Below are 23,145 nucleotides of genomic sequence, written 5' to 3' on the forward strand. Positions count from 1 at the left end.
CTTACATAATGAGTTCCAGGCCACTCCTTCCCATCAGAAGTCACCACTAACGACTGCTGTAACAAACTCCACTAGTCCTTTAAGGGCTGAACAAGGAATTGGAGTAATCGAACGGTATGCCAACCAGCACGCAGGGCTCCAGGCCGCGCTGACTAGTTTGGAGTGGCCGCTGCTGCCCGGAGACTGCAGAAGCGCAGAGCGGTTGGCCTGCGCGCTTCCGGGGCCTGGGGAAGGGGGCGGGCTCGTAAGCCCCGCCCTGTGGGTGGAGCCACGATCTGGACGAGCAAGGGCTGCGGCAGGTAATTTGGTGCTGGTCAGGAGGTCTCTGGGCGGGGCCATCTGGAGGAGGGCGGGATCCCGGCACTCTCGGAAGTGTGCCTGAGCTGGGTGGAAGGGACGGTGTCCCTGGTCTCCGGCCGGCCACATTAGCGGAAAGCAGGCAGCCATTTCTCCCTGACCCTGACTTCTTTCACGAAATGTGGCCGGGAGAGGGGATGTAAAGGAGGTAGCTAGGAGAGTTCCCTCCCATGCGAAGCCGGCCCTTGGAGCTCTGACCCTGTGGTCCGCAGCCTAGGCCGCAGGTTGACCTCACCGGTGCATCTCCTTTAGTTCCTTTTTTTCCTTCATTTATCCATACTTCTACTCTCTGCGGGCCCGTCGGTAAGTTATCAGATTGAATCTGAAGGACGGACATGCTAAGATTTTAGAATTTAGTCTAGATACTTTTGTTACTATTATTTTGAGACAAGAGCCTCACTATGTAGCCCAGGCTGGCCTCTATCTATTGGTCTACTGCTTCAAGCCTCCCCAGTGCCAGGTAGTGCACTACTGTGCCTGGCTGACTACAGACTTTTAAATAGATAATTATATCAAGGCTCTGAGGGTGTAGTTCAGTTAGCAGAGTGCCCGCCTAGTGAGAACGCAGACCTGGCTTCGATCCCCAGTACGGGATAAAACCAGGCATGGTGGGATTTGCTTGTAATCATAGCTTTTGGGAAGTGGAGGCAGGATGATCAGAAGTTCAAGGTCACTCTTGGCTACATAATGAGTCAAGGCTAGCCTATGCTACATGAGACCTTGTCTCTAAATAAGTAAATAAGTTTGAAAAAAAAAAGATAATTACATTTAGAATGATTCCTATAATAATGATGGCTAAATAGACATGGTCATAAAAGAAACCCAAGCCCAAGTCCTTCTAATTAAGCCTCCCTGCCAAGTGTGTGTGTATTGCTAATAAAAGGGAAAGTTTCTTTAAGGAACCTTTGAAATGGACTTTATTCTCTCTCTCTCTCTCTCTCTCTCTCTCTCTCTCTCTCTCTCTCTCTCTCTCTCTCTCTCTCTCTCTCTCTCTCAAAAACAGGGTTTCTCTGTGTAGCCCTGGCTGTCTTAGAACTCACTCTGTAGACCAAGCTGGCCTCAAACTTACAGAGATCCACCTGCCTCTGCCTCCCAGGTGCTGGGATTAAAGGCGTGTGCCACCACTGCTCAGCTTTTTAAATTTGTTTTCTTTTGGGGGGGTCTTTATTTTTTATTTATTTCTTTTTATGGAAATTGAACCCAGGGTCTTGTCCATGCTAACCAGGCACTCTACTACAGAGCCACATCAGCTCCTTGGGACCAACTGTAAATATTGACTAGAAGTGTGCAAGTTCATAAGAAGGGAAGATAGGGGAGACATGTTGATTTTATTAACTCCATAGTGGGTGAGGGGATTTAATGCAGGCTATGAAAGGGCTTGCTCTGTTAGGGGAACAACAGGAAGCCCAATATTGCAGGTGGGGTCCATAAAAAAGATACAGGTCACTCCACACAACCGGGGCCACATAGTGAGACCCTGTCTCAAAACAACAAAATACGAATCAGAAAGCTTGGTCTTCTATTTCATGCTGAGACCAAGATTTATCTCAGAATTCAGTATTACTCAGCTACTTAGATTGTTCTATCGTGTGTGTGTGTGTGTGTGTGTGTGTGTGTGTGTGTGTGTGTGTTTGTGGGGGTTTTTTTGTTTTGTTTTTTTGTTTTTGAGATAGAGTTTCTGTGTTGCCCTGGCTGTCCTGGAACTCACTATGTAGACCAGGCTGGCATTGAACTCACAGAGATCTACCTGCCTCTGCCTCACCAGTGCTGTGTACCACTATGCCTGGCTCTTAAAATATTTTTAATACAATTTTTAAGTTAGTCTGCCAAATAATATGTTTCAGGGGGTTGGAGAGATGGCTCAGTGGTTAAGAGCACTGGCTGCTCTTCCAGAGGGCCCAAGTTCAATTCCCAGCACCCACATGGCAGCTCGAAACTGTCCATAACTCCTGTTCTAGGGGATCCAACACCCTCATACAGACATACATGCAGGCAAAACACCAATGTACATAAAATAAAAATAAATAATTTTTAAAAAACAATGTTTCATTATGGCATTTTCATACGTATGTGTCCTACATTGTTCCGATTTGTATGCCCTGCCTTATTGCCCTGCGCATGCCTGTTTTACCTTTAATAAAGACCTCTGACATTTGATATGTGCCCCTCCCTCATGAGACTCAGAGACAGATGGGGGGTGTGTCTCCAGTTAGACACCTAGCATTCACGAGGCCCTGGATCTGAACCTGTCACTGGTGGGGACAGGGAGAAGAGGAAAAGGCTGGATATAGTGGCTGCAATTCAAGTACTGAAGAGACTTAGGCAGGACTCTCCAGAGTTGGAAGTCAGCCTAGGCTACTAAAGCTCTTGTTTCAAAACAAAAAGGATTCACCCCTAAGTGTGGTGATCTTGATTCACATTTGCCAGAAATTAGAAGATTCACCCTCAAAGGTTTGGTGGGGTTTGTGGTTGTTCCTTCCCAGTTTGGGGGTCCAACCTGGGGCCTTGCTCATGCTGGGCAAGTGCTCTACCACTGAGCCCCTCCACAATCTAATAAAGGTTTGTGAGGGGCACGGCCGGATTTGTTGTCTTGTAGGAAGATGCCTGAACACTGCCTTCCTCTCTTCTGCATAGGGCGTCATGAAGCAGCTGCCAGTCTTGGAGCCTGGAGACAAGCCCAGGAAAGCTACATGGTCTGTAAGGAAGGATTCAGACACACACAAGAGCTTTTGTTTCATAGATATGTAGTTTTGAGCATCGTCGCAAAGGGGTAGTAATGAAACTGGTAATTAGACCCAAAGAGTCTGAGAAGGTCTTCAGAGGAAAGATAGGTGGGCAGTAATTATCACAGAGCAGCTGTTAATTTTATTAAAATCTTTTTACCAGGAGGAATGAAACACTGGCCATCTGGCATCCTCGGCTCCTACTCTTAGGTCCTCCCCTGAGCTGTGACTCATTCTTAAGGTTTCAGGGAGTTGACTTTGGATTATACTGGCTTCAGTGTCCCTTGGCTGTTTGTTAAACCCTTCATTCAGCAACTCCTACTGGCTAACATCGGTGGCTGCTCTACAGACTCCAGAAGTCCACAGGCAAATAGTCCCTCTGTAGTGAAGTCAGAGACAGAGCAGGTGGTGGAGTCTGGCCTGCACTGAGGGGCTGGCAGAAGGTTGCAGAGAGGTGCAGTGTCCCCACAGGACTCAAGTGAGCTTCCATGCCTGTTTCCATGACCTGTCTTGCCGCAGAGCCATCACCCATGTGCTGGAGATGTGTTCTAGGGTAAAGCCGTGTAGAGAACTGGGATTGTAGCTTGTTTGGAGAGCTCTGCCTCGCATGTATAATACCCCTAGTTAGAGCCTCAGCACTGAATAAGAAATTGCAGGCACCTTAAACGAGGCCTTGTGTAATCAGTCTGTTTCTGCCTGTCCATTCAGTCTCAACTGTCTTTACATACTCTTTTGCTGTTTTGTTTGCTGTTGAGACAGCCTCATGTAGCCCAGGCTGGCTCCTAGCTTTCAGCAGTCCTCCTTTCTCAGCCTCCCAAGTGCAGGTATTACAATCATAGCCACCAAGATTGACCTTGTTTTGTTTCAAAACAGGCTGTCTAGTACTCAGGTACCAGACGGTCACTTGGAGTTCAATGCTAGCCTGGGCAATGGAGTAAAATGCTGTCTAGAAAAAAAAAAAAAAAAGACAAAAAGAACTTTTATATTAAAACTATTCTTTGACTGTGAAAACAATGAAAAAGATATTCCTGAAGCTTTTAAATTGTCCTTTTACCCACTGGTCCATGAGGGCTCACTTGGCATCTTTCTAGATTTTTATCCTTTTTTGGTTTTTGGTTTTTTGATACAGAATTTCTCTGTGTAACTTTGTCTGTCCTGGAACTTGCACTGTAGATCAGGCTGGCCGAAAACTCACAGAGATCCTCCTGCCTCTGCCTCTTGAGTGCTAGGATCAAAGATGTGTGCCACTACCACCCAGCTTTTATTCTTGAATATAGTGCTCAAACTCTTAACTTTTTTACACCTCTGTTCCTCAACTGTTAAAGTCAACCTGCAGTAATAGTACTGATGGCTAGTGAGCATCCACAAAGGAAATGAAGCTGAGGTTGTTGCTTTGTGAGCGGTGCGTATGGGACATTGTTAGCCATCCTTCAGGTGATGGGATACACAAATCTGAATGGCAGAACAGATCTGAGCAAGGAGGAAAGATCCAGAAATCACTGATAGTGACAGAGATGGGTGTCCATAGAAACCACCAAGACAGATGAAATGAATCAGAAAAGCAAGCACAGATGGAGGGGAAGGGATACTAGGAGACTGAGAATTTCGAGGGGCTGGTGGGAAAGGGTTCAGAAAGAAGAGGAAACAGCTACGCGAAGGTGAGCGCATAGCCAGAGGAAGAGGTGTGGAGAAGCCAGGTTCTGGAAAAGGTACAGGAAAGTGGGAGGAATCAGGAGTGCCAACATCAGAGAGCTCAAATAAGACAGGACCCGGGAATAGTCAGGAACTGTTCTTACTGAGTGCCCTGGCACAGGCCTGTAATCCCGCATTTGGGAGGTGGGGGCAGGAGCATCAGGAACTTAAGGTCATCCTGGGCTATCTGGAGTCCTAGACTGCCTGAGACCCTGTCTCAAACTAAATTTTGTTTGTTTGTTTTAAATATTTATTTACTTATTATGTATACAGTGTTCTGTCTGCGTGTATCCCTGCCCGACAAAAGAGAGCACCAGATCTCATTGTAGATGGTTGTGAGCCACCATGTGGTTGCTGGGAATTGAACCCAGGTCCTTTGGAAGAGCAGCCAGTGCTCTTAACCTCTGAGCCATCTCTCCAGCCCCTTGATTGGTTTGTTTCCAACTTGGAAGCTCGAGTTGCATTTTTTTTATGTTCAAAATCAAAATAAAATGTATCGGGGAATCCCTGATCCTCTGTTTCAGCTTTGAGTCCTAGGTTTAGCTTCCATTTGTTTGAGGTTTCCAAGCCTGGAAAGGCTCTTAATGGATTTCATATAATCCTTATGGGGCTTAATCCATGAGTTCTGGAGAATTTTCTCCCACAGGGAGACACTGGCCATTCGCCAGGGCCTTGGCATCATAGTTGTCCCTATGAATATGATATGAATATGATAATGCCCTGGCATTGTTTACTGACTCACTCCCTGCGACCTTGCAAGCTGTTTGAGTCTTCACAGCTCCTTTTGAGGTAAAAACTGCCACATCCTTGGGTTTTTGTTTTGTTTTGTTTTGTTTTGTTTTTTTGAGACAGGATTTCTCTGTGTAGTCTTGGCTGTCCTGGAACTTACTCTGAAGACCAGGGTGGCTTCAAACTCAGAGATCCACTTGCCTCTGCCTCCCAAGTACTGGGACTAAAGGTGTGTGCCACCACCATCCCTCAACAATCCTTGTTTTTTAATAGAGGAAACTAAGGTTCAGAAAGGTTAAGTGGCTCCCCAAATGCTACACGTCTAGAAAGCACTGAAGCTCATTCTTGAACCAGGTCTGTCTGAACCTACAGACCATGATAACACCATCCTGATGGTGCCAAGGCACACCAGTGGACTCCTCTCAGTTCCCCTGTCTACCACAGAGCTCCATGGGAGTCAAAAGTCCAGCCAAAATTGAAAAGTCAGAGACCGAGCAAAGGGAAGGTACTGGGCAAAGGGAAGGGACTGTAGTTGGTCAGGATATGATGCTTTGCTGAATCCAATTGAGATAGCAGTGTGGAGCCAGTGAGACAGCCCAGCAGGTGAAGGCACTTGCCCAGCAAGCCTGATGACTTGGGTTCAATCTCAGGAACCCACGTCAAAGTAGAAGGAGACTCCAGTTCATGGAGTTTTCATCTGCCCTCAACACCTGCACCGTGGCACTTACACACATCGTGCACATGCTTGTGTACAATAGCAGTAATAAAATTTAAATTTTACGCATCAGTATGTGTACCAGACCTTTCTGGTGACCATTTTGTGAGGAATGGAAGGCTATCTTCACACAGGCCTCCTGAATCTATCTTCCCTTTGGCAGGTACACTTTGACTCGCCCTGGAGACAAACCCTGCCCTCGAGTTGGCCACAGCTGCTCATATTTGCCCCCAGTTGGTGATGACAAGAGAGGGAAGGTCTTCATTGTAGGGGGAGCAAATCCGAACCAGAGCTTCTCAGATGTGCACACTATGGATCTGGGTAAGATGGATGCTGCAGAGCACTCTTAAAAATACTCGCTCTGCTGGGTGTGGTGGTACACATCTTCAAAACCAGACTAGAGAGGCAGAGGTAAGACAACCCCCAGGAGTTCAAAGCCAGCCTGACCTATATAGAAGTGCCAGGCCAGGAAAACATAGACCCTGTCCCAAAATAATAATAATAATTGTAATAATAATAATACTAACTCACACCAGGCACAGGGTTTTCCTTTTAAAGTAAGGAATATCTTTTCTGGCTCTCAAGGTCTCTGCTGACCTCTAGCACATGCCCACCTGTTCAGTGCATCCTTGTTGGGAAGAGTCTGTATGGAGCCCCAGTAATCTAGAAATTGGATATTTATTAACGGACAGTTAGGCATCAGCGACTCCCATGTCTCCTCCTGTCTCCTTTCGACATTCTAATTAATCATCAGGCCCTGACTTTGTCCCCTCCCTGTTTGTCCCTTTCCACAGTTCGCACCACTGGCTCCTAGCTGGGCTTTCGATCATTTTCACTCCAGTCTCCTGGCTTCCATGTTGGATCACTCCGCAGTGCATACTCCATACCTACCCAGAAAGTGTTACTCTTTGGTTTGGGGGAGTGTTATTTTGTTTTAATGTAGTCTCATGTGGCTCAGGCTGGACTTGAAATCACTGTGGATGTGGAACTAGCTGAGGAAGACCTTGAATTCCTGATTCTCTTGCCTTCATCTCTCAAGTGACTACTGTCACAAATCTGTGCTCCTTCACCTGGCCTATGTAAGCTGACGATCAAACTCTAGTTTTCATGTATGCTCTCCCATCTCCCCCTTCACAGATCTTAGCACATGTGATTATTTCGTGTACTTCTCACAGGAGTTTAAGGTTCTTGGAAACAGAGAGTGAGCCTTTTTTTTTTTTTTTTTTAAAGATTTATTTATTTATTATGCATACAGTGTTCTGTTTGCATGTATGCCTGCAGACCAGAAGAGGGAGCCTTTTTAACTCATTATTGTGTCCCCAGCAACTGCTAGAGCATGTAGCCAGAGCAAGCACTTTGTAATTTGATGAGTGAATGAATGAATGAAGCTGTGGACAAATTATTACTATGTGCTGTACTGCTATACAAAAGGCAGAAGTTGAAAATTAGTGAACCACATCTATGTTTGGCTATGGCCATGTAGCATTTCTGTTATAACACACACACACACACACACACACACACACACACACACACACACACACACATATATATTAGTGGGTTTTTTTGTTTTTTCGAGACAGGTCTTCTCTGTATATTCCTGACTGTCCTAGAACTCACTCTGTAGAACAGGCTGGCCTTCAACTCACAGAGATCCACCTGCCTCTGCCTCCCGAGTGCTGGGATTAAAGGCGTGCGCCACCACTGCCTGGCTATATATTAGTTTTTTGAGACAGAGTTTCTCTATGTAGCCTTGGCTATCCTGGATATGTAGACCATGTTGTTTTTGAACTGACAAAGATGTACCTGCCTCTGTCTCCCAAGTGTTAGGAGCTGAGATTAAAGCTGTGTGTTATCACAGTCCAAATATTAATATTTTATTGCATTTATTATTTTGTACATGTGCATAGCACACATAGAGATTAGAGGACAACTTTGTAAAATTTTAAAGATTTGCTGTATTGTAATTATTTATTTAATTAATTTTTTGAGACAAGGTTTCTTTGTATAGCCTTGGCTCTGTAGACCAGGCTGGCCTTGAACTCAGAGATCTACCTGCCTCTGGAGGGCTGGGATTAAAGGCACCACCATCACCCAACTGTTTTATTTATTTTTTTAAATAGAGATGATTGGCTTAAGGGATTCTTTTAAGAAAAATATTTTATGTGTATTAGTGTTTTACCTGCATGTGTGTATGTACAGTACAGAAAGAGTTGGAGCCATTGGAACTGGAGTTACAGAGAGTTGTGAGCTGCCCTGGTGCCAGGAGCTGAGCCTGGGCATCTGGAGTAACCACCCTCAACTGCTAAGCCATTAATCAGCCCGTTATCCTACTAGTTTCAATATGTATGTGTGCGGAGGGGTCTGGTGTGGTATATGCATGTGAGTGCCAATGCCCATGGAGGCCAGGAACATTGGGTCCCCTAGAGCTGGATTACATGGAGGCTGGGAGTTGAGCTTGGGTCGTCTGCAAGATTAGCAAGTGCCCTTAACAACTGAGCCTTCTCTCCAGCCCCAACTATGTCAATTTTAACATGCACACTTGATCTGTGAATGAGTCAAGATTGAAATAACAGAAATGAGGCTGTGAGCTGGCTTAGGGAGCCAAGGTACCTGCTGCCCAGCTCCTCTGAGTTTGATCCCTGAAACACACTTGGTAGAAGGAAGAAATCGAACTTTCCAAAGTTGTTCCCTGACCTCCATGCAGGAGCTGTGGCACAAATGTGTATACACATATGCGCACATAAGAAATAGACTAGAGGGGGCTAGAGAGATGGCTCAGAGGTTAAGAGCACTGGCTGCTCTTCCAGAGGACCTGAGTTCAATTCCCAGCACCCACTTGGTGACTCACAACCATCTATAGTGAGATCTGGTGCCTCTTCTGGCATAAAGTCAATAGAGCACTCATATACATAAAAAAAAAAAAAAAAAAAAAAAAAAGCCCTTAGTTTTAGCCGGGCGGTGGTGGCGCACGCCTTTAATCCCAGCACTCGGGAGGCAGAGCCAGGCGGATCTCTGTGAGTTCGAGGCCAGCCTGGGCTACCAAGTGAGTCCCAGGAAAGGCGCAAAGCTACACAGAGAAACCCTGTCTCGAAAAACCAAAAAAAGAAATAGACTAGAAAATTCTAAATTGCCGTGTTTGGGCTTCTGATAATAATTTTAGGAGGTCTGGCATCTAGCTCCTGCATGGCTACGTGGCAACAGTTATTTAGACCTGAGTGTCACCTATTGGCAAGGTTTCCACCCACAGAGTTACCACAGTCTCTGTTTATACTGTCCAGGCACTGGAATCTCTGCTCCCAGCACTGGGCCAAGATACCTTAAGTCTCTTTCAGCCCTCAAGAAGCTTACCTTCTAGCTCAGTTATATCGTGACTGACTGACTGTCTGTCTGTCTGTCTGTGACAGCATCTTCCTATGCCTAGATTCTCTGTGTAGCCCAGACTGGTCTCAAACCCACAACCCTTCTGCCTCTACTTTCCAAGTACTGGGGTCCTGGACCACCATACCAGCTTCAATTACATCTTTATTACAAGTTATCAGTACCATGGTGCCCTCAACAAGGCCATAGAGATTATTAACCGGCTTCATTTGCAGTTGTGATTCCTAACAACAGCATGATACTTGTAAGGTCCTAGATTAGAGATTTGCTAACTAAAAGAATTAGTGGGTTTAGGCATCATTTCTCTGTTTGCCCAGCGATCACTTAGTCGGGCCACTTAAAATGGTGGTGGGGGAGACTGAGATTTATATAGATATCAGGAGTGTTTTTCAGGATCTAAGGACAAAAAATAGCAGGCCAGGCTGCTGAGAGAGTGGAAACTGGATCCAAGCGGCCCATTGGAGTCAAGCAGCTGCCTCTAGTCCTGTTAGTTACGACTAGAAAGTTAGTGTGTCCATATGTCACCTGGACTCTGTGGGAGGAAGAATGGAGACAGTTTCCGTGAAAGAGGTTTCATGGGCCAGGCAGACAGCCTGCAAGTGTGTGCTAGAGAACATTTCGGTATTTCGGTTTGAACATGTTCCCTTTAAGGACTGACGACGACGGTTGGTCATTTATGATTTCCCTCCCCCCCCCACACCCCGAGTTTGTCAGCCAGAATTACCAGTTGGCAGTCCCATCTAAGGACTGGGCAAATGTTTCCTAGGAACGCAGCGGTGGGACATGGCCGCCAGGGAAGGTCTCTTGCCTCGGTATGAGCATGCCAGCTTCACCCCCTCCTGCAAGCCTCACAGCATCTGGGTGTTCGGGGGTGCGGACCAGTCAGGAAACCGAAACTGTCTGCAAGTCTTGGATCCTGGTGAGTAGACATAGGTTATTTTCTTCTTATCATACACATATGGATGCAGTTATGTTACAGTATATTTGAATTGCCCTAATTAACCTATTTTACCTTGCTGACCTCATAGAAATAGGAATTTTTAGATTTTTTCTTTTTGTATTTTTAAATTCATGTGTGTGTGTGTATGTGTGTGTGTTTGTGTGTGTGTGCATGAGAGAGACCATACACATTCAGTAGTATACATGTGGAAGCCAAGTGCCTTTTTTCACCATGTGGGTCCCAGGGATCAAATGTACCCGGCTAGCCCAGGACTCCTGACCTGCTCTCAAGTGATGAAATTATAGGACTGTCCCACACAAGGTGCCAGACAGGGCTGAGTTTCCTTTTGTGTCAAGTATTGAAATTTCTTGGCAGTGTTTGAAAAGTGTCTTCTTAGGTGTCCGTTGATTGGTTTGAGTGTTTGTTATCCTCCCTGCCCTCCCTCTCTGCAATGTAAATGCGTTTTTAAAAAATACATTTTTTTTTTTTTTTCGAGACAGGGTTTCTCTGTGTAGCCCTGGATTTCCTGGAACTCACTCTGTAGACCAGGCTGGCCTTGAATTCACAGAGATCCGCCCGCCTCTGCCTCCCGAATGCTGGGATTAAAGGTGTGCGCCACCACTGCAGGACTAAAATACTTTATTTTTAAATTTTATGTGTATGAGTGTTTGGGCTGCGTGTATATCTATGCACCATGTGCATGCAGTGCCTGAAGAGGCCAGAAGAGGGCGTCAGATCCCCCCAGAGCTGGAGTTACACACAACCACCATGTAGATGCTGGGAGACAAACCTTTGGAAGAGCACAAGTGTTCTTACCTGCTGTGCCATCTCTCTAGACTCCTCTCTCTCTCTCTCTCTCCTCTGTCTCTGTCTCTGTCTCTGTCTCTGTCTCTGTCTCTCTCTCTCTCTCTCTCTGTCTCTCTCTCTGTCTCTCTCTCTGTCTCTCTCTCTGTAACCCAGGCTGTCCTGGAACTCTTTATGTAGACCAGGCTGGCCTTCAGCTCAGAAATGTACCTGGCTCTGCCTCCCAAGTGCTGGGATTAAAGGCAAGCATCATCATCATGGCTGAAATGTAAATGCTTTGAGGATAAGGGTTTGTTCACTGTTCCTAGGGTCCAGAACACAATCGGATACAGAGTAGACACTCCACTGGCCTCCTGGTCTATGTTAAAGCCATTTTGTCTGGAACACTATTATAGAGTATGGTGGTTAAGCTGGGTCTGGTGGTATAGGCCTGCTATCCCAGCTGCTTGAAAGGCTGAGGCAGAAGGATCACAAGTTCAAGGTCACTCTGGGCTAGAGTATGATGGTTGACAGTTCACATCAGGCCAGAGTGTAGGCAGGCATAGAGTGCTTGCCTGGCATGTATGAATCTCTTGGTTTGATTCCCAGAACATGGGGGAGAAGTAGCTCAGGTCAGAATCTGTGCTTTGCTATACACTATCCATGGCACTATTCACCATGACCTTGAGCAAAACCTCTGTCTCAGTTTTCTTTCCTGTCACGTTGGGTAGTAATAGTTCCTCCCTTGTGAATTTGTTAAAGATTTAAATTAGCAGCTAACACTCACTCTCTGTTAGTTGCTGTATTGATCCAGACAGAATTTGAAAAGTGGAAATCAGTTCTAGAAGTCCGCCTTTAAAAAGACACCAGGCAGTGTAGCCAGGCAGTGGTGGTGCATGCCTTTAATCCCAGCACTTGAGAGGCAGAGGCAGGCGGATCTCTGTGAGTTCAAGGCCAGCCTGGGCTACAGAGTGAGATCCAGGACAGGCACCAAAGCTACATAGAGAAACCCTGTCTCAAACAAAAAAAAAAAAAAAAAAAAGAAAAAGATGGCAGTGTGTGTGTGTGTGTGTGTGTGTGTGTGTGTGTGTGTGTGTGTGTGCGCGCGCGCTCTAGAGCCCAGGGCTCCTGCCTCAGATTCCCAAGTGCTGAGTTCACAAGTGCTGGGACCCTTTCTTTTAGACTCTGGGTGATGGCATTTATTTAAAAACAAAACCCACAGTGGTACACGCCTATAATCCCAGCATTCTGAAGGCAGAGGCAGGCAGATCTCTGTGAGTTTGAGGCCAGCCAGGGCTGTGTAGTGAAACACTGTCACGAGACAAAAAACAAAAACAAACAGTGAAACTCTGGGAAGTTCCTATCAGAGAAATTGATTTGATTTGCTATTTTTGTGGAATATTGTGTGAATGTATGTCACTATGATTGGTTTAATAAAGAAGCTGACTGGTCAGTAGCTGGACAGGATAAGGTTAGGGAGTAGAGCCAGACCAAGAGAATGCTGGGAAGAAGAAGGAGGAGTCTGAGGAGTCACGAGCCAAGACTCGGAAGAAGCGACGTAAAAAGTACGTAGATGAGGTAAACGAGCCTCGGGGCAGCACATAGATGAATAGAAATGGGTTAAGTTACAAGAGCTTGTTAAAGACAAGTCTTAAGCTATTGACCAAGCATTTATAATTAATAAGAAGTCTCTGTGTGGTTATTTGGGAATTGACTGTCAGGACAGGAAAGTCTGCCTACATTTTTTTATTTATTTTGGTTGTTTGTTTTTGCTGATTGTCTTGCTAGAGAGTATAGGCTCTCGGTCTTCCTGCCTCATTCTCCCGAGTGCTGCAGTTACAAGCGTGAGCCTCTGTACCCAGGATTTAGTTCTGTCATTCAAACCCTGCCCGAGATCTGCAGCTCTAGAGAGGGTTCATTTCGTTCTGATGTAGGCCGAGGCCTGTTCCATCTGCACATTCTTGTTGACTCCCACATGTATTGTTCATGCCTTGTGTAGCATTTTGTATGTTGAATGCAGATCTTTTGCAAAAGACAGTTTTTCTAACAAGAACTAATACTTGGTTGTGGTGGAGCTAGTGTGGGAGTCTGACAGATCAGGCCTCAATCCTCTGCTCCACTCACCAGAGGCCTTCAGAAGCTTCTGATCTCCCATACAGCTCTCAGGGGTGAGTGAGCACCATGGAAAGGACCAAGAGCTTAGTTTTTTTCTGTCCCGCCAGCCAGCTCCCAAATTTTGACATGGAGAGTTCTTATTAATTATGAAAGCTCGGCCTGTAGCTTAGGCTTGTTCCTAACTAGCTCTTATATGTTAACCCATTTATATTAATCTACATTCTATCACATTACCTCTCTCCTGTTTCCTCTCTGTGTCTCCTGGGATCTCCTCAAGTCTCGATTATCTCCTCTTTCCTTTCTCTCTTTCCGGAAGTACCCCCAGCCTAGCTATTGGCTGTTCAGCTCTTGATTAAACCAATCACAATAATATATCTTCACACAGTGTACAAATATCCCACAACTACTAACCTGTGATTCTTAATTATCTTAATAGTTTTTAAGGACTAGAACTTTGCATTACATTTTAAAATGAGCTGTATAGGTACAACACCCCAAACAGAGTAAAAACATATATACAGTAAAACAAAAATAACCTTAAATTTGTATAAACATATAAAAATCCATATCAATTTAAAATATTTGAGACTAGTAGTTGTTTAAAAGTAGACTCGGCAGGCCTGGAGAGATGGCTCAGAGGTTAAGAGCACTGGCTGCTCTTCCAGAGGTCCTGAGTTCAATTCCCAGCAACCACATGGTGGCTTATAACCATCTGTAATGATATCTCCATACATGATAATAAATAATATATACATATATTATATAATATATAATATACATAATAATAAATCTTTTTAAAAAGTAGACTCAACAATCCACCCTTTTATCCCGTCATTCTGTATCCCCGATTTTTACCTTCAGTAACAGATCCCTGAATCTAATCTCCTTTGTTCAGCTTTTTTCCTGATCATGACCAACGACGACTTGTAACCCACCCCCCTAAATGATTACAAACATCCATAACCCACCAAACAACCAAAAACCACCCACCCCACCTCTTGGCAAGGGGGGTGTCATGTTCTCTAGACTGCTTCCTGTTGTCTGGCTTGATGACGTCCTCAGAGGACCCTGAGAAAACTGGGATAATTGTCAAGTCCTGAGAGAGTTAGCTGTGTCATTTGTTGTTTAGTCTCCATGTGATGGGAAAGTGCAGGGCTTCTCTGAAGTCCTGGCTGGTTAGTTTGTGAGGCTGGACCGTCTCAGCCAGTAGCCCTGAAGTTGTTTTGGATGCAGAATTTTGAGGTAACTGCAACAGAGGCACTCTGAGAGGCTGGATCACCTGGGCTATCTGTTTTCATTGGTGTCTGGTTTCTGAAAACACACATACTTTTAAAGTTAACTTACATATCTGCATTAACACAAGTATGAAATATGCAGTGTGCACAAGTCAGTCAAAGATGATTTTTTGTTTTACGTTTGAGCAGGTAGAAGGCATCTGTCAACTTTATAAGTCTTTTTGAACTGTATAACCAAAGTTCTATCTATGCCATATGAAAGGATAGCATTTAATAATAAGTCATGAGGATTCTGTAGCCAACAAGATTTATTATATTTCATTCAGTCTCATAGCTGTTCCCGTAGCATAGGGATCAGCATATATGTCAACTGCCCTGTGGTCTTTCTTGGTTTCTTTGTTTATGTCTGTAGCCAAGATTTTCAGGAGGTGTTCCCCAATCAAATCTGATCTTTATTAATTTTGAAGAGAGCCATATCTTTTTCTTTCCTGTGGAAACAAAGGCACAACCTCTCCTCCAATGCAACATATTTTTTTACTTTCATCTTAAAGTTAAGACATTCTTAAAATACATATGTTGGTTTAATGTGGCAGTTTCCATAATCCAGTGTCTCTCGGCAGCTGTTGGTTTTTGTCCATTAGCATTTAAAAAACTCAAAGTCAACAAAGCACCATACAGGATCTAGATGCTCTGTGTATTTACATCTTTTCGTGGCTTATTCTTTTTATATTACTTTACTCTTTCTTTAAAGACTTTATTTTTAAACTATTTTTTTTCTATGACTGTCTATACCCCTTTTTTTACTGTATCTGTTTAAAGGTTTTCCTGTCTGGACCACTTTCCTGTGCACCTTCTCCAACCTCAAGACAAACCCTACACAGCCCCACCAGCTGTGTGCGGCTCTGGCAGCTAGCTCTGCACCCCCTGGATTCCCTGAGAGCTTAGCATCATACCAACCTGTTTACCACTCCAGCTCTGGGAAGCTGCTGTGTCCACGAGGTGGCAGGCACTTTTACCTAGCACACAGGTTGCTCAAGTGCTCTGCTGCACAGCAGGGCCTCTTAAAAGAGCCCTGCCTCTATACACCAAGCCTACCCAAGAGACCGCTTTCTCAGGCCCCATGTGGATATTTGGGCCCCACATTGGACGCTATATGTAACGAGTCTTTTTCTGTCCCACCAGCCAAATATTGACATGGAGACTTCTTATTAACTATGAAGCTCAGACTATAGCTTAGGCTTGTTCCTAACTAGCTCTTATATGTTAATCCATTTGTATTAATCTACATTCTATCACATGGTGTTACCTCTCTCCTATCTTGCACCCCTTGTTTCCTCTCCATGTCTCCAGGGGTCTCCTCAAGCCTCGGTTATCTCCTCTTTCCTTTCTGCCAGGAAGTCTGACCTATACCTCCTGCCTTGCTATTGGCCATTCAGCTCTTTATTAAACCAATCACAGTAATATATATTCACACAGTATACAAATATCCCACAACAGCTCAGGCCCACCATCTTGCATGAAAAGGTGCTGAGTTAGTGCATCTGTTCCTGTAACATTCATGTTTTATTTTGAAAGGAAAGGAACTCTGTACACACCCCATGTGGTGACATATGTTTTTTGTTTTTAAGACAGAATGGTAGAAAAGGCACAGACCATGATGTTATTAAAACTGTTCAAATTGGAGATGGAGAGATGGCTCAGTGGAGCACTGGCTGCTCTTCCAGAGGTCCTGAGTTCAATTCCCAGCAACTACATGGTGGCTCACAACCATCTATAGTGGGATCTTATGCCCTCTTCTGGCATTAAGGTGTACATGCAGATGGAGCACTCATACATAAATTAAGTAAATAAACCTTTAAAGAACAAAACTGTTCAACCTGGGGCTTGAAAGATAACTCAGCAGTTAGAGCACTGGCTGTTCTGACAGGGGACATGTTTGATTCCCAGTGCCCACATGGAGGCTCACAACTGTCTGTAACTCCAGTCCAGGGGATCTGATGCCCTCTTCTGGCCTCTCCGAGCACCAGGCAAAACATATATATAGATCCAGGCAAAACAGTCATACACATAAAAATAAAATAAATATAAAAAAGGGGGCTGGAGAGATGGCTCAGTGGTTAAGAGCACTTGCTGCTCTTCCAGAGGACATGAGTTCAATTCCCAGCACCCACATGGTGGCTCACAAACATCCATAGTGGGTTCTGATGCCCTCTTCTGGCATAAGGTGTACATGCAGATAGAGCACTCATAAATAAATAAATCCTTAATATATATATATATACATATATATGTGTGTGTGTGTGTGTGTGTGTATATATATATATATATATATGGAATGTATCTAAAGCCCAACAGCCATTTGCTAGTCATACCACCTTAAGCAAGTAAAAAAGTAGTTTGGCTTCAGTTCCCACTGAGAAGGGAGAAACTGACATTTATTTGTTACTTTTTACTCAGTAGGGTTATTATTAGTGCCTCTACAATTGCAGCGATATTGTCTATTTTTTCTATATTGTCTATATTGTCTTTTTAATGTAGTTTATGTATGTGAGTGGTCTATCTGCATGTATGCCTGCAGGCCAGAAGAGGGCATCAGATCCCATTACAGATGGTTGTGAGCCACCATGTGGGTGCTGGGAATTGACCTCTGGAAGGGAGCCAGTGCTCTTAACCTCTGCCATCTCTCCAGCCAGTCTTTCTTTTTCTAGGCCACATTTTCTAGGCAGCTTGGCACATCTGGCCTCTGGCATCTAGTGGGAATGGATTTTAGCAGATGCTGAGCTCCTGCATGGCAGAGGCAGAGCTGTCAGTGGAGTGGGAGGACCCGCTCCTCATTGAACTCACGGCTTCTCAGCTTTGGGGAATTTGGTCTGTCTGGACGACCTCTGACATCATCCTGTTCTTCCTTGGCTTTGGAGAGTATGAGTCCCCTGCCTGAAGTTGTGCCATGCTGTGCTCCTTAGAGAGTAGGGTACAGAGGTGACCCTGCTAAGCCCTACCAAGAGTCACGGGCAGGGTCTGCAGATGTGGATCAGTGAGAATGCAAGGCACAGATCCCCAGTACCTCAGGAAATTAACAGTAAAGTCAGAAGGCCCTCACCCAGGTCTTGCTTATTTTCTCTCTGGACTAGAAACCAGGACTTGGACCACACCCGAAGTGAGCAGCCCGCCACCATCCCCAAGAACATTCCACACATCGTCGGCAGCGATTGGAAACCAGCTGTACGTTTTTGGGGGAGGAGAGCGAGGTGCCCAGCCTGTGCAGGACGTGAAGTTGCATGTGTTCGACGCAAGTATGACTGCGGGTGTGGGGTGCGGGGCTCCTCACCTGACCAGGGCCGCCTCAGCCTCCCTTATCTCTCACACAGGAAATAGGGTCTTGAAAAAAGATTTGAACTAAGTAGACTACTTGCCTAGCATGCACCAAACCCCACCCACATTAGTCCCTATCACCACACAAACCAAGCATGATGGCAGGGGTGTGTCCATAATCCCAGCAGGTGAGATCAGGCCTAAATGAGGATACATGAAACCTGTCACATACGAAATACATCAAGGGGGCTGGAGAGATGGCTCAGCGGTTAGAGCACTGACTGCTCTTTCAGAGGTCCTGAGTTTAATTCCCAGCAACCACATGGTGGCTCACAACCATCTGTAATGAGATCTGGTGCCCTCTTCTGGCCTGCAGACAGTACACTGTACACATAATAAATAAGTAAATCTTTAAAAAATACACATAGTTTTTTTTTTAGGGAATTTCTTTAAATTAGTCAATCAATCAATCAATCAATCAAGCTTGGTTGATTGGTGCATGTCTTTAATCCTAGCACTCTGAGGCAGAAGCAGGCAGATCTCTGGTCTACATGGTTCCAGGCCAGCCACGGCTACACAATGAGACCCAATCTCAGAAAACAAACACAGTGCCCCAGAGACTGCGGCTCCGGGCTGAACGCAGCTCGGTGGGGACGCATGTGCTCGGTCTGTGCAGCCCTGCACTTAATCTCCTGTACCCCTGGAAAACAAACCGCCACAGCAAAGAGAGAGAAAAGAAAAGAAAAGAAAACGACTCCCAAGGCTTTTTGCAGAAGCAGCACACACCTTTATGTTAACTTTGGGGCAGTTCTGGGTTAAAGCTTACGGGACACATTTTTCAATCCAAAGCCAGAAATAGCTTCCTAGTGCCCAGACTTTAGGGCCAGCCTGCCAGTCACTGGCTTTGCGGTCTCCAGCCCAGAAGTGTCCAAGTAGAGGTTGGGTGGTAGGATGGAGATCTCCTTGGCTGGTAGGTCAGAGGGAAGGCTCCAAGATCACTCTTGGAGCATCTTTGCTCTGGAGGTGCCTGAAGAAGCATGCCACCTGGTGTCAGTGTGTTTACTTTCGTAGACACTTTGACGTGGTCTCAGCCAGAGACACATGGAAGTCCTCCGTCTCCCCGGCATGGCCATGTGATGGTGGCAGCAGGGACAAAACTCTTCATCCATGGAGGCTTAGCAGGGGACAAGTTCTTTGATGACCTCCATTGCATTGATATAAGTAAGTATGTTGGAGGGCCAGGGGGCTGATGTGTTCAAAATTCTTTAAAATGCGCTTGGAACGAATTCTTCTTTGCTCTTCTGTGTTGGTAACTTGAGCGGCTGTTAGAGTCTTTCCTGGACTCCATGAAGCAAGGCCTGGATACTCAGGAACACAAGGCTAGAGAGAGCTCAGCCGTGAGGCAATGGACTGCACCTTCCCGCCACCCACAGGGCAGGGGGGTGACCAGACAAAACACTATACACCCCAAATAAGCGAGTTAGGTGGGTAGATAGACAGACAGACAGACAGACCTGAAGAAGAAGGAGAAAGGAGAAAACATATAATTATCAACTGGGACTGGAGAAATGGCTCAGAGGTTAGAAGCACTTACTGCTCTTACAGAGTACCCAAGTTCGATTCCCTGCACCCACTGGCAGCTGCAGCGTATTCAGAACTTCTGGTCTCAGCTGACCCCTGCACGTACCCACACGTAGACACACACACAGGCACATAATTAAAAATAAGAAATTTCTAGCTGGGCGGTGCTAGTGCACGCCTTCAATCCCAGCACTTGGGAGGCAGGGGCAGGAAAGTCTCTGAGTTCGAGGCCAGCCTCGTCTACAGAGTGAGTTCCAGGACAGCCAGGGCTACACAGAGAAACCCTGTCTTGAAAAACCAGAAAACAACAACAACAAAATATTTTATGTGTAAGGGCATTTTTCCTGCGTGTATGTCTGTGTACCAACCACATGTATGTAGTACCTAAAGAGGCCAGAAGAGGGCATTGGATTCCCTGGAACTGGAGTCACAAGTGGTTGTAGGTGCTGGGAATTAAGCCTAGAACTTCTAGAAGAGCCAAGCCAAATAAATACATCTTTTTAAATTTTTTCTTTGCTTTTTTTTTTTTTTTTCTGAGACAAGGTCACACTTGGCTTGCCTAGAGCTCTCTATATAGCCCAAGCTGGCCTTGAACTCCTAGAGATCCGAGCCTCAGCCTCCAAAGTGTTGGGATTAGAGGTGTGCACCACCATAGCCGACTTCATCTATTTTTAAAAAAGAGCAAAATAAAAATAATGCAGTCATTCCCCAACACTGAGAGCATGAGCGGGCCTGCCATCTCCTCCGGCCCCTGCCTGCCCGCCTGCCCGCCTGCCCGCCTGCCCGCCTGCCCATTGCACTTGCCTGCAGCTTGTATGCCCAGCCAGAGCTCTTTAGGCTTTGGCTCCTGTTCCGTTTCTGGTCCAGATAATGGAGGTGGATGACCAGAACTGCATGTTTGCTGGGCTGCATGGTCAAAAGCCCTGGAAAAAGGAAAGCTAGAGAGAACCTGAAGCTTGTCTTCATTTCTAGGGGCTGTACTCTTCTGAGTCTTTCTGGCTGTGAGCTGCATGGGGCAGGGACCTCCTCTTTCCTTGGTGAAGTTGCTGGAGGGTGGGTGAGTGCTTGTCTGCTCTTGAGTGATGGATGAGTAGATGAGCACGGTCTGCTGGCTCTAGACCACAGAACAAGGGGTGATGGGCAGAAGACACAAGAACTCCTGTGCAAAGCACTGTGTCCTCCGAAGCAGGCTCACTGACTGGGATTCCTCCATTGGCTACAATCAGGGATTTCTTTTTCTTTTTTGTTTGAGACAGAGTCTAGCTGTGCAGCCCAGCCTCAAACTGGCGATCCTCCTGCTGAGTTCAAGGGCTAGAGTCATGCCCTCCCATGCAGTTTCAAATAGGACAGGATTGGTTCTTGTTGTTTTGAGACAAGGTCTTTCTATGTAGCTTTGGTTGTCATGCAACTCACTATGTAGACCAGGCTGACCTCAAACTTACAGAGATCTGCCTGCCTCTGCCTGTGAGTGCTGGGGTTAAAAGTGTGCGCCATCGTGCTTGGCCTGATAATTTTCTTAAACTGCCCATTTTCCTGTGCCGAGGAAGTACTTCCTAGCTATTGTTTTCTTCCTTCCCAAATAGTTTCTAATTTAAAACCCAGTGGTATGTATTTACTTGGAAAACATGCAGACATCTCTGCAAAAGTAGTGTTGGGAATGCGTGCTGAGTCAGCGAGATGCAGCCTAGAGGACACAGGCCATGCAGCCTCGGTGTGACCAGCTCTGCCACTTTCAAGTCACTCTGTCTTCTCACCCTGTGTGCTCATCTATAAGAAGGAAGGATGTAGATAGATGCAGATAGAAGCGATAGCAGCTCATAGGGCTGAACAAGAGTTCTCGAGTCATAGCCAGCACTCACGAAACTTGCTGTTGGAGGGGGGGGCTGGAGAGATGGCTTGGCATCTTCCAGAGGACCTGGGTTTGATTCCTAGCACCCTCCCGGCAGCTCACAGCCAGTGCAATTTCCAAGGCATGAAACACCCTCCTCTGGCCTCCATGCACGCATGTGGTGCACAGACAAGCATGCAGGCAAAACATACATATGCATAAAATAAAATCTTTAAAAAATGTATTTAAAAGATGCACACACAGATGGACATGTGTGCCTGCATATTTGTGTACATGCACACAGTGAACAATTAAAGATGACATCACTATTAAAAGTTTTACATTTCTCAGCAAACTCCAAAGAACATCAGAATCCCACGAGATGCTTTTTAAAACTGTAGATCCCTTGCTCCAGATCAGAGAATTATTCAAGCTGCCCTCCCTCAAAAACAGTTCTGCACACTGAACTTTCTCTGTTACTTCTTAGAGATTTCCTGTGACTCATGCATGGTGTTGAACACCTTTAATCCCAACATTCGGGAGGTAAAGGCAGAAGTTCAAGGCCAGCCCTGTTTACATAGGGCATTCCAGATCAGGGCTACCTAGTGAAACCCTGTCTCAAAAACACCTCCCTGTGGATGACCCTCAGTAATCATTTTGCAGCAGATAATTTGAAATCACATTTTAGCTCATGGGCAAAACTCTTTCTTGTGACAGGTGACATGAAATGGCAGAAGCTTAGTCCCACAGGGGCTGTTCCAGTAGGCTGTGCTGCCCACGCCGCCGTGGCTGTGGGAAAGCACGTGTATGTGTTTGGAGGAATGACTCCCACCGGAGCACTGAACGCAATGTACAGGTATCACACAGGTGAGCAGGCCTCACTCCTGGTCTTTAAACAAATACAAACATTCTTTGAAAAGTGTTGCAGAATTTTGTTGGGTCGTGGTGACACATGCCTTTGATCCCAGCACTTGGGAGGCAGAGGCAGGTGGATCTCTGTGAGTTTGAGGCCAGCCTGGTCTACAGAGTGAGATCCAGGACAGGCACCAAAACTACACAGAGAAACCCTGTCTCGAAAAAAACAAAACAAAAAACCAAAAAAACCCACAGAAGACCATGGCCTCTCTGTGTAGCCAGGCTTGTCTGAAAATGGTAGCAGTCCTCCTGCAGTGCCTCCTGAGCACTGGAATGGCGGGTGTACACTGGCCCAGCCTGTTCTCCCTTTATTTCCTCTTTGTGGATTAACTAATGCAGAAAATCATCGACTGTTTCTGGAAACATCTGTCTCTGTCCCCCTTACTTAGAAAAGCAGCATTGGACGTCACTTCAGTTCGATACTTTCCTACCCGCTGGACGACTGGACCACTCCATGTGTGTCGTTCCATGGCCAGTGACATCCTCCGACTCGGAGTCTGGCATCCTCAACCGCGAAGCTGAGGAAGGGGATGCTTCGGACAAACACGGGACTCAGGGTGGTGGGTCACCTGAGGAGAGCCAGGCCAACGTGTTGCTCTGTTTTGTGTTTGGTGGGATGAATACAGAAGGGGAGATCTATGACGATTGCATTGTGACTGTAGTTGACTAATAAAATCCATGTTTTATTACTTGTTACTTTTTACAAAAGTGAGACCTCTGAGAGTCACAGTGCGAAATACTCTGCACTGTGTATTCCCTTAACCAGAAGGGTGTGCACACCCGTAGTTGCACGTGGGAGGTGGAGGCAGAGGGTCAGGAGGAACTGTCACCTTCAGCTG

The 23,145-nt window shown here is 45.8% G+C and overlaps 1 protein-coding gene across 4 annotated transcripts; it reads left to right on the forward strand.

Moving 5' to 3' along the window:
- The first annotated feature begins 115 nt into the window (after positions 1-115).
- On the forward strand, positions 116-22,995 carry Rabepk (Rab9 effector protein with kelch motifs). 4 transcript variants are annotated; one of them, XM_052724816.1, is made up of 8 exons: positions 116-299; positions 2,992-3,050; positions 6,380-6,537; positions 10,364-10,516; positions 17,802-17,963; positions 19,054-19,203; positions 22,109-22,258; positions 22,696-22,995. In XM_052724816.1, exons 2-8 carry the CDS (start codon positions 2,998-3,000, stop codon positions 22,974-22,976), a joined length of 1,107 nt encoding a protein of 368 aa, XP_052580776.1. In that variant the 5' UTR covers positions 116-299; positions 2,992-2,997; the 3' UTR covers positions 22,977-22,995. The 4 variants fall into 4 exon arrangements, with proteins under 4 accessions (XP_052580776.1, XP_052580778.1, XP_052580775.1 ...); XM_052724815.1 differs by lacking the exon at positions 116-299 and adding an exon at positions 340-660; XM_052724818.1 differs by lacking the exons at positions 116-299; positions 19,054-19,203 and adding an exon at positions 338-660.
- Positions 22,996-23,145: the final 150 nt, after the last annotated feature.

The sequence above is a fragment of the Peromyscus californicus genome, unplaced genomic scaffold (genome assembly GCF_007827085.1).
Source record: "Peromyscus californicus insignis strain IS unplaced genomic scaffold, ASM782708v3 Scaffold_7__1_contigs__length_154581171, whole genome shotgun sequence".
Lineage (NCBI taxonomy): Eukaryota > Metazoa > Chordata > Mammalia > Rodentia > Cricetidae > Peromyscus > Peromyscus californicus.